This window comes from Elephas maximus, chromosome 22 (assembly GCF_024166365.1).
Source record: "Elephas maximus indicus isolate mEleMax1 chromosome 22, mEleMax1 primary haplotype, whole genome shotgun sequence".
In the NCBI taxonomy this organism is placed as follows: domain Eukaryota; kingdom Metazoa; phylum Chordata; class Mammalia; order Proboscidea; family Elephantidae; genus Elephas; species Elephas maximus.
Genome location: NC_064840.1, coordinates 25,897,352 through 25,908,795, shown reverse-complemented (window position 1 = coordinate 25,908,795; position 11,444 = coordinate 25,897,352). Strand labels below are relative to the sequence as shown.

Here is an 11,444-nt window from a genome sequence, read left to right as displayed (position 1 = left end):
AATCAGATCAACCCTGATGCAGGATCTATCAGAGTGACATGGCCTTTGTGGCTGGGACCCCCAAGAGGCAGCCACTGCCACAAATTGAGGTGGGGGTTGGGGAGCTGGGTCTCCTGGTTCCACCAGCTGACAGTCCATTCCCTCCATGCCGCTTCCCTGTCCAAGGTACTGAAATCTGCCTCAAGTGCAGGCTCCTCGTCACGCACACCCATAACCACCTGCTCCCTGCCTCCTGGTCCTCCTTTCAACTCTACAGGTTTATACTGAGCATGATGGCGCAACAGTTAAGGGCTCAGCTGCTACCTGAAATGTGGGTGATTTGAACCCACCCAGCCACTCTACAGGAGAAAGACCTGGCAATTTGCTCGTGTGATCTGCTCCTGTAAAGATTAAAAAAAATTAAAAAAAAATTTTTTTTTACGGGGGCAGTTCTACTGTGTCACATGGGGTTCGTACGAGTCAGAATCCACTCGATGTCACCCAACAACAACATACAGGGAAGGAAAATAAAAGGAATTTAGATACGTCTCCAACCCAAGGAGCTTACAGCTTATAGGGAAGATTATGCAAGCACACACAAACGGCTTAAGAGAGCTGAGGACAAAGGGCAGGGGGTTCATTTTCCTATTTCCTGGGGGTTGAGTGACATCCCACTTCCTACCTTCATCCTTGCCTTCTTCTTCTTCTGCAACTTTGGCACCCTCCCAGACTGTGCCTCTTATACCTTTTCTGATCTGACCACAGCATATGGATCTTCCTCAAGGCAGCCCTTTCTCTAATGTCACCAGGTCTGGGAGGACTAATGATCAATTACTGGGGGGAGATATATAGAGAGAAAGCAGAGGGGCAGGGTCTCTGAGAATTGAGGGAGCCGTCTAGATGGGGGTGAGCTCCTTGTCATATTTTTGCATGCCTTCGTCCGGGAGCAGCACCTCCACTGTGAAGCTGATCTTCTTGGTGTGAACAAAGCTGTAGGTGTTGTCGAAGCGCAGGACATCTGGGAGAAAGGATGGACAGATGGGCATTTGAACCTGGCTTCACACTCCCTGAATCTCTGCCCCAGCCACAGGGGAGAACAAGCTTGTGTTCACACTGGCTTTGTTTGCAAGTTTTCACCAGTCCCGCTCCCTCCTATGGGAACTGTGCCTCCCCCACACACACCCTGAGCAGGGCCTGTAAACAGACACTGACCTCCTCCTGGCACCATGCCCAGGCTGGCTTTAGTTGCACCAACTTGCAGTTGGAACAGCAGTGATTGCATCTTATTGTCTACACACCTAAACGCTCACATGATGGGGATGTGGGGGAGGGAGGGAGCTGGAACCATCAGAGGCATCCTGGCCTGCTTGGACAAAGTGGGGTGCTGGGTCAGGCCTATTGCACACCCTCTGCCTCCTCACAACCACCCTCAAAAGGCAGGAGTTACAGCCCACATTCACAGGTGAGCAACCCAAGGCTCCAGACAGGTTAGACATTGGTGGTGCAGATGGCTAACACTTGGTTGCTAACTGAAAGTTTGGAGGTTTGAGTCCACCCAGAGGTGCCTAGGAAGAAAAGCCTGGTGCTCTACATCCAAAAAATCAGACATTGAAAATCCTGTGGAGCCACCTCTCTCTGATACACATGGGATTGTAAAATTAGGGTCAGCTTGACAACTGGGTTTTAATGCAGCTACCTCGAGCTGAGGTGGGGCCCTAACACCACACTAAACTGCTAGGCTGTGTAGCTCTGGACCCATTGCTTTACTTCTCAGAATCTCAGTTTTTTCATGGGAGGAAATTGTTAGTTGCTCTAACTCATGGCGACCCCATGTGTGCAGAGTACAACTGCTCCATAGGGTTTTCAAGCAGATCACCAGTCCTTTCTTTTGAAGGGCCTCTGGGTAGATTTGAACCACCAGCCTTTTGGCCAGTAGCCGAGTGCTTAACTGTTTGTGCCCCTCAGTGGCTCTATGGAGAAAATTACACTTGCCCCATTGTCCTTTGTGTCCTGTGACTCGAGTGCTTTCAAACCCTTTGGGGCCTGTGTGTCTGCATCATCTCTGACTCTTGGCTCATAGCAGGTGCTCACAGGTATGAACTGAATGAGTGGCCATGTGAATGGATAGCACTACCCTAAGCTGTGTGTCCCTGGGGGAGTCGCTACCCTTCTGTTCCTCCTGTAAACTGTGGGACGGTTAGCTCCAGCCTTCTGGTGCCAGGACCCAGCAGAGCAAACTTACAGACGCCAGCTTCCGAGCAGGTGAGGCTCCCATCTTCGGGCACCATGTGGGCATTATAGCGCTGGCTGGGCAGCACCTCTGTCATCTCGCCTGCTCGCTGCCGCTCCCCCATCTTGGTCTTCAGGAAAATCCCAAAGCCAATATCTGCACCATCTGATGAGAACTGCCACCTGTGGGGTTTGGTGCAGGGTACAGTTTCTGCTCAGCCCGACAGGTCCTCCATGGGCTGGGGCCCAGACAGGGTAGGGATGGTGGCCTGTCCGTACCTGAGGACACATCCTGGAAACAGGATCTCATACTCCACCTGGTGTGAGGAGCCACGGCTAATCTGCACTGAGTGCTCATACTGAGTCTTCACCTGATCCCTCACATACATAGACTTGGGAATCTCCCCACCATAGTTGATCTGCAAACAAAAGGAGGGATGGGCTTGCCCTCTTTGGCCATTGTTCATGCTCTTTCTCCTGTCTGAGACACCTTCATCCTCTCCAAGAAATATCCTGCTCATCCTGCCCCCCTTACCTCTTCTGGGAAGCCGTCCCTACGCTCTAGGCTGGGCCAAGGCCTCATCTGGGCCCTCACAGGTCCCCAGCATCCTCTTCCAGCTCGCCCCTCTGGGTCAACATTCCCTCATTCCTTGTTTGCCTGCAGAGTTGCTGAGAGCTACAGGAGGGCAGAGCCAGGACTGCCTTGCTCAGTATCTGGCTCACAGGGCTATCTCCACAGATGTTTGTGGAATGAATGCAACGAGTGCATGAGTGGGAGGGAATCCAGCTCCATTCCCCTGTCCTGGGGTTCTTTGTACCTTGGTTAAACATTTGGGATTTCCATCTGGGTCAGTCAGGTTTCCCCCAAACTGGGCAGGCAGTTCCTCGGGACTGATAAGTTTCAGCAAACCTTCCTTCCAGTTGTCTGGGGGAAAGGAGAATGAAGGCTGGTTATTAGACATGGAGGGGACCCATCAGCACCCCACACCACCAGGAGAAGCTCCACAGAGTTGAGGCTGCCAGGGCCAATTCATCAGTATTCTGGGCCTCATCTTGCTATAGAAACATGTTTCGCCACATGCTTTTTTTTTTTTTATAATTGTGGTAAATTATATATATATATAATTATATACGCACATATGTAATGAAACATTTGCCATTTCAATATTTTTGTATGTCCAATTCAGTGACATTAATTACATTCATCATGCTGTGCAACCATCACCAATATCTGCTTTTAAATTTTTCCATCAGAAACTTGGTACCCCCCAAGGATTTGGATATTCTTGAAGGTCTCCCAGTCATCAGTAGTAAAGATAAGAGTTTGTCTAACTGTCTCAAGGAGACTGAAGACCCAATGAGGTCAAGGGTCTTGTTGGGGTCACACAGTGAGTAAGTGGCATACTCAAAGACCTCTTGGTGGGGGATAGATAACTCTGGGCCTCTGGGTGGATACTCCACTCATTTAATCACCAAGACCACAATGCTCATTACAGTACTGTTCTTCATATCCTACACAAAGCTCTAAGGGTTCTGGATCTTGGAATGTTTACCATGTCCCCAGGCCTGTGGCCAATCCAGGCTACCTACCCTACCCCACGGCCATGGGAGATTCCTCACCTCCAGTGGGATACAGGCGAAGACCACAATGCCTGGAACACAAGGGTCAAATGCACAGGGCCACCTGGGACACCAAGTAGGTTGTAGGTCTCGGACTTGGGTCCTGGAGTGTGGCAGGAACCCACACTGCTCCCAGATTTGGGAAGCTTAGAAGGCACTGCCTAGGTCCCTCAAACCAGGCTACTTTGTGATGCATCAAGCTCCCCATCTCAGTGGAACTGAACAGTGGCAGAGGCCCAGGCATCAGGAAAAGACAGAAATCAGATTTTTAAGATCCCCCCTCCCCCCAACCCCAAGCCTCAGATACCTTGATTCTATGGTCTGACGATTTTGCTTGGGAGAAGTTACCCTCCAAGCATAGGGTCATTGGTTTGGGTTTAAGAACTATTTCTCTTTTCTTTCTTTTGCTCTTTCTCCTTCTCTGTCACTTTTAACACAATTTTTCCTACTCGGAAAATGAATACACATTTATTGTGCAAAATTTAGAACACACAGAAAAATACAAATAATAAAATTTAAAACCACCTGATTTCTCACCATTCACAAACCATTTTGTTGTATTTCCTTCTAGAAATACATATTTCTTTTTTAAAAATAAAATTATGCTGTCTGCATCACTTTATAATCTATTATTTTTATTTAATGACATTTTTCATCACATTAAATATTCACTCACAACGCCATGTTTCATGGCTGCCCCCAGATTCATCGAATGGATACACCATGATTTCCTTATCCAGTCCCTTCTTGCTGGGCCTCCCTCCTCTTCACAGATTCACTTTCCACTCTTCATCCCCATCCTCCTCAGCTCAGGTTGCCATTATTGAGGTAATGAGTATTGAAAGGAAACCGAGGCCCATAGCCCAGAGGTTGCCTAGCACCCAAACTGAAACTGATAAGGAGGTAAATATGGAGACTTTACTCACCAAAGGGATATGGCAGGAATATAGCATGGGTCACTTGATAAACTCTATAGTGTAAGACCTACCTCACTTTTGGGAAGGAGGAAGCTCTGATTCTAAGTGATGGGTAGAGTTCTGGATGTGGTGATGGACCAACCTCACTCCAAAGCTCATGCACAGAACTCAGAAGATGGTGCTGGAACTACTTACTCCCAAGCACTATGATTTTTCTTCGGGTGTCTTCACTCAAGAAGGGCTTCATGAGATTGTAACCCACAGGAAACAGTTTGGTGGCTGGAAAGACACAAGCAAGTATAACAGGGAGAAAAGAATTCCATTGGGCCACTCTCCATAAATCATAACCAGTGATATGGAGTGGTCATGAGTAATGCTGGGCAGTTCCAACGCTCTACACCCATCTAACCAAACAGCTAATGAACCAATTTGCCAAATCACCCAACAGTCAGCCAACCAACCAACCAATCGTCCAACCAATTGTCCAACCAACAGTCCAACCAATCGTCCAACCTATCAACTTACCAACAAACAATCCAATCAACCAAACTGCCAATCAACCACATAATCAGCCAACTAAGAAATCAGTTAATCTACCAAAAGGTCAATCAGATAGCTACGTAACATACCAGCCAATCTGCCATTGACCAGCCAAACAATTCACCTTCTAACCAGCCAAGCAATCAGCTAACCAACCAATCATCTAACCCACTAAGTAGTTAAATAACTACCCCCAAAATCAGCCAACCAGAAAACCAGTCAACTAAACAACTAACTAACCAGCCAACAAACGTCTTTCTCCAGCCAATCATCCAAATAGCCAGATAGTCAACCACCCAAGGTTAAGCCAAAAAATAAACCAGCCACTCATCTAACTCATTTGCCAACCAGTCACCCAATCTACCAGCCAGCCAAACTGCCAAACAGCCACCCAATCTTTCAACCAGCCAGCCAATTAATCAAACAGCCATTCAATTAGCCAGCCAACCAAATGCCCATCAACCAACCAAGCATTCAATTGACCAACCAACCAAGCAATCGACCTGCTGACTATCAAACGTTCATCCATCCATCTACCCACCCATCTACCCCAACAATAGCCACCCACATACTTAAATATATATTGAGCATCCACCATGGCCCTGGACCCATGGAGGATACAACAGAAGTGGAGACTTAGAACCCCTGCTTTTAAGAAGCAGATAATCCAGCCAGGAAAACATTATAAACATACATAAGAGAACTGGAGGTCCCCACAAAGCAGAAAACAGGAAAGGCAAGATTGGACTGCACTATCTGCCAGTGCCAGAGGAAGCCTGGAGAGGGAGAGATCAGCATGGGCAGGAGAAGTGAGGAGGGGTTCCTGGAAGAGCTGAGATCAGGGCTGGCTCCTCTTGCAATAGGCCAACCATAGCAGTTAACACTTATCAAGTGCTCACTCTGTGCATGTGCTGTAAGTGATTTGCATGCACCCAAGCATCAATCTGCCTCAAAACAACCTTGGGAAAAAGGCGCTATTTTCATTTCCACTGTACAGACAAAGAGAGGCACAGGAAAGCAAAGTCACTTGCCACACACCTTTCACGATGAGCATGAACTTCAGGGTCTCTGGGTAATTCTCTTCAAGGAGACCAAAGAACTAGGGAACCAAGAGAGACCCCATCAGAGCCCACACCTCTTCTTCTGCTACCCCCATTTCCTCTGCAATCTCCTCTCTGGAGAGGAGTGCTGTAGAGGGTTTCCCTTCTTGCCATCACCCCTGCTGGCCGCTGGAGGGCACCATCTCCCCTGAGACTATTAGAACCACAACCTAATAATAATTAAAATAATAATCTCCAATGTTAGAGTAAATGTTGTAGTAATGATAGTACAGTAATAGTAATAATAACGACTACTGTTTATTAAATGCTCGCTGTTTGCCAAGCACTGTGTATACACTTTACATATCAACTCGCTGAAGTATTCCTATATCCCTCAGAGATACAGACTAATGTTATCCCTATTTTGTAGATGAGGAAAAGGAAGGGCATAGAAGGTTGGAGGGACTTGCTCGAGTCACAGATTTGAGGATGACAGGGCTGAGAAGGGTTTGGCAGAGGCTGGCCCACATGGTCTCAGTAGTGTTGTCATGAAGCCTGTTCTGTGGGATCTTATAGGAAACACACTATGGTCCTCTCAGTCCTGAGCTCCAGTGATGGGGCTTAGGCAGGCCCCTCCTTTTACTAAATCTTGGCTCTGAATAGGCAGTAAAGTCACAGAAGACTAAGCCAGTCGTTAAAGTAAGTGGGGGAACGTCGCGGGCCTTTTCCTCACCTCCTGGTACACTTCCACCAGAGGTTTCCAGAAGTGCTTCAAGCCCAGGCCCTCGCAGTCAAATATCATCACGATGGTCTCAATTTTCCTCCCCAGCTGTGAGGATGAGAGCAAGGCATGGTTCCAGGGTTCAGGGTGCAGGCTCAGAACTTGGGAGATGGTGACCCAAGCACATGACCCCTCAAGGATTCTTCTAGCCCTCCAACTCTGTCCTCTTAGGAGTGAGTGGATGAAGCAGAGAATGCATATCCTTTTCCATCCATCCATCCACCCAGTCACCCATCCATCCATCCATCCGTCCGTCCGTTCGTCCATCCATCCACTCATCCATTCATCCACTCATCCATCCATCCATCCGTCCGTCCATCCGTCCGTCCATCCATCCATTCACTCATCCATCCATCCATCAACCCATCCATCCATATATATGGCCAGCTATCCATTTATCCCCTCATTTGTCCAACCAATATTTATTAAGCACCAATTTTGTGCCCCAAACTGAGAGTATAATGTGTAATGCTCAATAATCTACAGTTCTTATCTTTAAAGAGTTTACAGTCTGGTTGGAGAGATTAAAAAGCAACAGGTCATCACAGCCTATGATAAGTGCTGAAGCAGGACAGCACAGGGGCTGTGGGAACACACAGGTGGGGCACTTAACCCAGACAAGAGAGTCAGAGAAGGTGACATCTAAGTTTGAGACATAAAGGATAAATAGGAGAGAACCAAGTGAAGTTGTGGGAGGCCAATGTATATGGTGTGGGGTAAGGTGATCCAGGTAGAAGGAACAGCAAGTGCAAAAACTCAGGGGAAATAACAACTGCCATTGTTGAGAAAAATGTGTGCTAAACCATTTACTTGCATTATCATATTTAATCTTCACTAACATTATTTTTATCATTATTACTATTATCTTTGATTGTAGGCGAGATGACTGAGGCTCAGAGAAGTGAAGTGACTTTCCAAAGGTGCACAGTAATTGGCAGTACTCGGATTTGACCCAATAAGCATGCCCCAGGCAGATCCCACCCCCATCCCAGCCGCTTTGTCTGGGCCTTACCCGCTCAGTCTGCAGGTCACACTCATGCAGGATACGCTCACAGTCCCTCATCTTGGTCTTGAGCAGGTCCTGTTTGGTGACAGAGAAGAGCAGCCCCTTGGGGTCGAGCGGCCCAATGATGTCGTACCACACAGGACAGCCGTCACGGTCGTAGCCACATAGGCCCCCAGGCATGTACTTCTGGATCACCTGGGTATGAAAAGAACTTGGCATGACTCACCTCCTTGGAGACCCCTAGACCAAGCTGCCTTGGGAAGGGTGAGCCTATGCACCATGTATAAAGCACTGTCCTTCCCTGGCGGGTGGCGCTATTGTCCCAAGGGTCCCATGTGGGAGGGCCTTGTTTACAGTGGGCAAATGCCAAGGCCAAGGCTTAGATCAGGTCAGGATCTCAGCCTCTGGGCTCCTTAATTCAGCCTCTCATGTCTGCCATGTCCCTTTCCACTGAGGGGGGTTGGCTTAATGATGAAGAACTTGAATTCTGAAGATCGGTAGACCTGATTCAAATAAAGATTCTGCTGCTTGCTGTCCTTGGGCAAGTGGTGCCCCCTCTCTGAACCTCATTGCCTCTCCTCTTTTGTAAAATAGTTTGGGTATTCTCTCCTTCATAAGACAATTGGGGAAACAGAGATAATGTTGGCATAGCACAGTGCCCAGCCCAGAGTACGTGCCCCACAAATGAAGCTGTGATCATTACTTTACTGGGATGCCAGTAGTGGGACTGTCATCACTAATGCCCTGCTGAAATGAATTTCTTTCCCAGCCAGACAGAATGCTTCGAGCAATGTTCTATGGGAGAGAGGTACAGTGGTGCTGCCTAACTGTGCTGGTTGAGAGCCTACATATGGGAGCCAGACAGGCCCGAGCTGAAATCCCAGTCCCACCTTGGGGCTGTGGGACTTTGGGCAAGCTGCTTAACATTTGCTGGGTCTCAGTTTTCTCATTTGTAAAGTGAGGATGATAGTACCCATGTCATAGAGTTGCAATGATTAAATGAGCTCATACAGATAGATACTTAACCCAGACCCAGCCCTTGTAAGCCCCCAGGGAATTTTCATTATTATTATTATTATTATAGGAGAGGTGCCTGCCTACCCAGGGTTTCCATGCCCTTCACTCATGATCCCCAGTGACCCACAGGCTGCTTGGGTGGTATGTTATGAAAGATTGTGGTGTGTGGAGTGTTGGCCTTACCTCTGGAGGCTGCCAATCAAGAATGTGGTCAATGTCCATGGCCTTCCGAAACTCCATGTACTGAAACGAAAATATGTGGTAAGGCCCTTCTGGGCTCCCAGCACCCCGGAGGGGTGAAGGAGGTAGGGACTTGAGGTGTGGATTGTTCCCCACAAAGCCTCTCCCCAAATCTACAGGGTGGATGAGTCTCACCTTGCGGAGCATGGCTTCTGATTTCTGCAGGTCAAAGTTCCGAGCTGGAGAAAGATGGAAGGAAGCCATGAAGAGGCAAGAGGCTGTGTTGTATCTACCTTGCTGTACTCCTGGGCAGTGGGAGCTATAGAGGGCATTGGGGGCCCTGTGGGGCCTCTATTTGCTTCCGCCTCCCCTCTCCTGGACCTGGGCATGTGAATCAAGGTGATGTGGCCAGATCCAAGGACTATGGGTCATTCTGGAGGAGTTGGGACCAGGCCCCTCCCACTGCCCTCTCGCCCTGACTTATTCCATCTCTGCCCTCACCTCGGAGCCAGCGCAGAAGGAAGTAGTCATCAGGGTTGGGAAGGGCAGGTAGCACGTCCTGGACATTTTCTCGGAACTGGGAAGAGAGAGGCTGAGCTTTGGCCTCCAGTCTCAATGATTGTTTTCATCATCCCTACTTGCCCCCTACATAGGTCTGGCCCATGCTGTTGGAAGGGTGGGTGAATGAATGGGTAGAAAGAGAGATGGATGATTGGAAGGGTGACTGGGCAGATGGATGGGTGGATGGATGGATGAATTGATGGATGGTGTAAGAAACGAAGGATGAACGGATGGATGGATGAGTGGGTGGATGGATACATGGGTAAACGGAAGGAAGAAGAGTTGAATGGGTGAATGGACAGAAGAAAGGATGAATAGATGGATGGGTTGGTGGAAGAATAGATGGGTGGGTGGATAGAAGAAAGGATAAATAGTCTGGTAGGTAGTTTGGAGTATGGATGTATTCTTAGTTCTCTCCATGTGTTAGCCCACTAAGGCTTCTGCTTTTTTTATGCCATTTTCTGCAAAAACATGGTTAGTGATTATGTGGCCTTTTCCCCATTGACTATGGGGATGACAATGTACTCTGCTCTGACTCTCTGGCTCATACAGATAGACCCGTTATTCTTCAAAGTTGTGCCTCAGGGAGGAAGGGAGAATAGAGTTAGAGGGCACACCAGGAACATCCTTCAGCTGTCACCTATGGCGCCTGGGGGAAGAGAAGAGGGGGGAGGAAACTGCCAGATAAAGCTCTCTGAGGCTCCCGGGTAAGAAGAAGGCAGGCTGGATCCTGAGTGGGCATCACCCCCACTATTGCCTGGAAGCTCTCCAGTTGCTCCGTCAACATCTGCCTGGGACAGGGCTGATGTTACCAGGCACTGTGAGATCTAACCCTGGAGCAGGGACAACAAAGAGGTAAATTGTCAAAGGGATGTTCTAAATTGACAGATTAGAGTAGGACCAGCTAAACCAACAGAGTGGGGCAGGCCACCCACCTGCTCCTCAGCAACTTTCTCCAGGGCTTCTGGAGAAGGGGCTCTCACCTTGGCCAGGGTCTCTGCCTGCTTGGGGCTGAGGTCTCCAACGTGGCCACTCATGGTGCCAGGTGAGGTTCAAGGAGTGGTGGGCACTGCGGAAGGAGGCCAGTCTAGTCTCTCAGCCCTGATCCAGTTGCGGCCTTTTGCCCCCACTCCAGGGCTTGGTTCCAGGCACCTCCTCCTTGGCCAACTGTTTGGGTTGCACATTACATAATTGGGATTAAGTGAGGTCACGTGTTTGGCTCTGGGACAGGTTGGGGGGACACCAGGCACTGGAGGGAGTGCCAGAGGAGCCCTGCCAGGAGGAGGGAATGAAGCTGGCCTCCTGTGGCCTGGGCATCCAGGATGAGTGCCTGTAGAGCCCTTATCAGTGTCCCAGGCCACTGCCTGGAGAAAAGGGATCTCAAGGAGAAAGGCTGGCTCCCTACCGGCACCCTTTCTCTCTGGGCCTCAGTTTCCCTACCTCACCGATGAAGAGACCCCACATCTAGGCTCTCCAAACCACCTACCTGAACCAGCTCTAGCAGTTTACAATCAAGTCTGTAGGCTTGAGCCTACTGGTAAACAGTTAATTTACATTATCAGGAGATCAGGAGA

At 48.9% G+C, this 11,444-nt stretch overlaps 1 protein-coding gene across 1 annotated transcript; it reads right to left on the bottom strand.

The window, feature by feature from the left end:
* Positions 1-629: 629 nt before the first annotated feature.
* On the bottom strand, positions 630-10,984 carry SEC14L3 (SEC14 like lipid binding 3). Its single transcript, XM_049865870.1, has 12 exons — positions 10,854-10,984; positions 9,811-9,886; positions 9,505-9,548; positions 9,313-9,372; positions 8,119-8,307; positions 7,059-7,154; positions 6,324-6,384; positions 4,941-5,024; positions 3,027-3,133; positions 2,488-2,627; positions 2,222-2,391; positions 630-997 (listed from the first exon to the last, which is right to left on the bottom strand). The coding sequence occupies exons 1-12, from the start codon at positions 10,905-10,907 to the stop codon at positions 876-878; spliced, it is 1,203 nt and encodes a 400-aa protein (XP_049721827.1). The 5' UTR covers positions 10,908-10,984; the 3' UTR covers positions 630-875.
* Positions 10,985-11,444: the final 460 nt, after the last annotated feature.

Coding starts and splice junctions, on each gene's coding strand:
- SEC14L3 (XM_049865870.1), bottom strand. CDS start 10,907: ATGAGTGGCCACGTTGGAGACCTCAGCCCCAAGCAGGCAGAGACCCTG. Junction 9,887..10,853: donor AGGCAGAGACCCTGGCCAAG/GTGAGAGCCCCT, acceptor CTCTCTTCCCAG/TTCCGAGAAAATGTCCAGGA. Junction 9,549..9,810: donor CCTTCTGCGCTGGCTCCGAG/GTGAGGGCAGAG, acceptor ATCTTTCTCCAG/CTCGGAACTTTGACCTGCAG.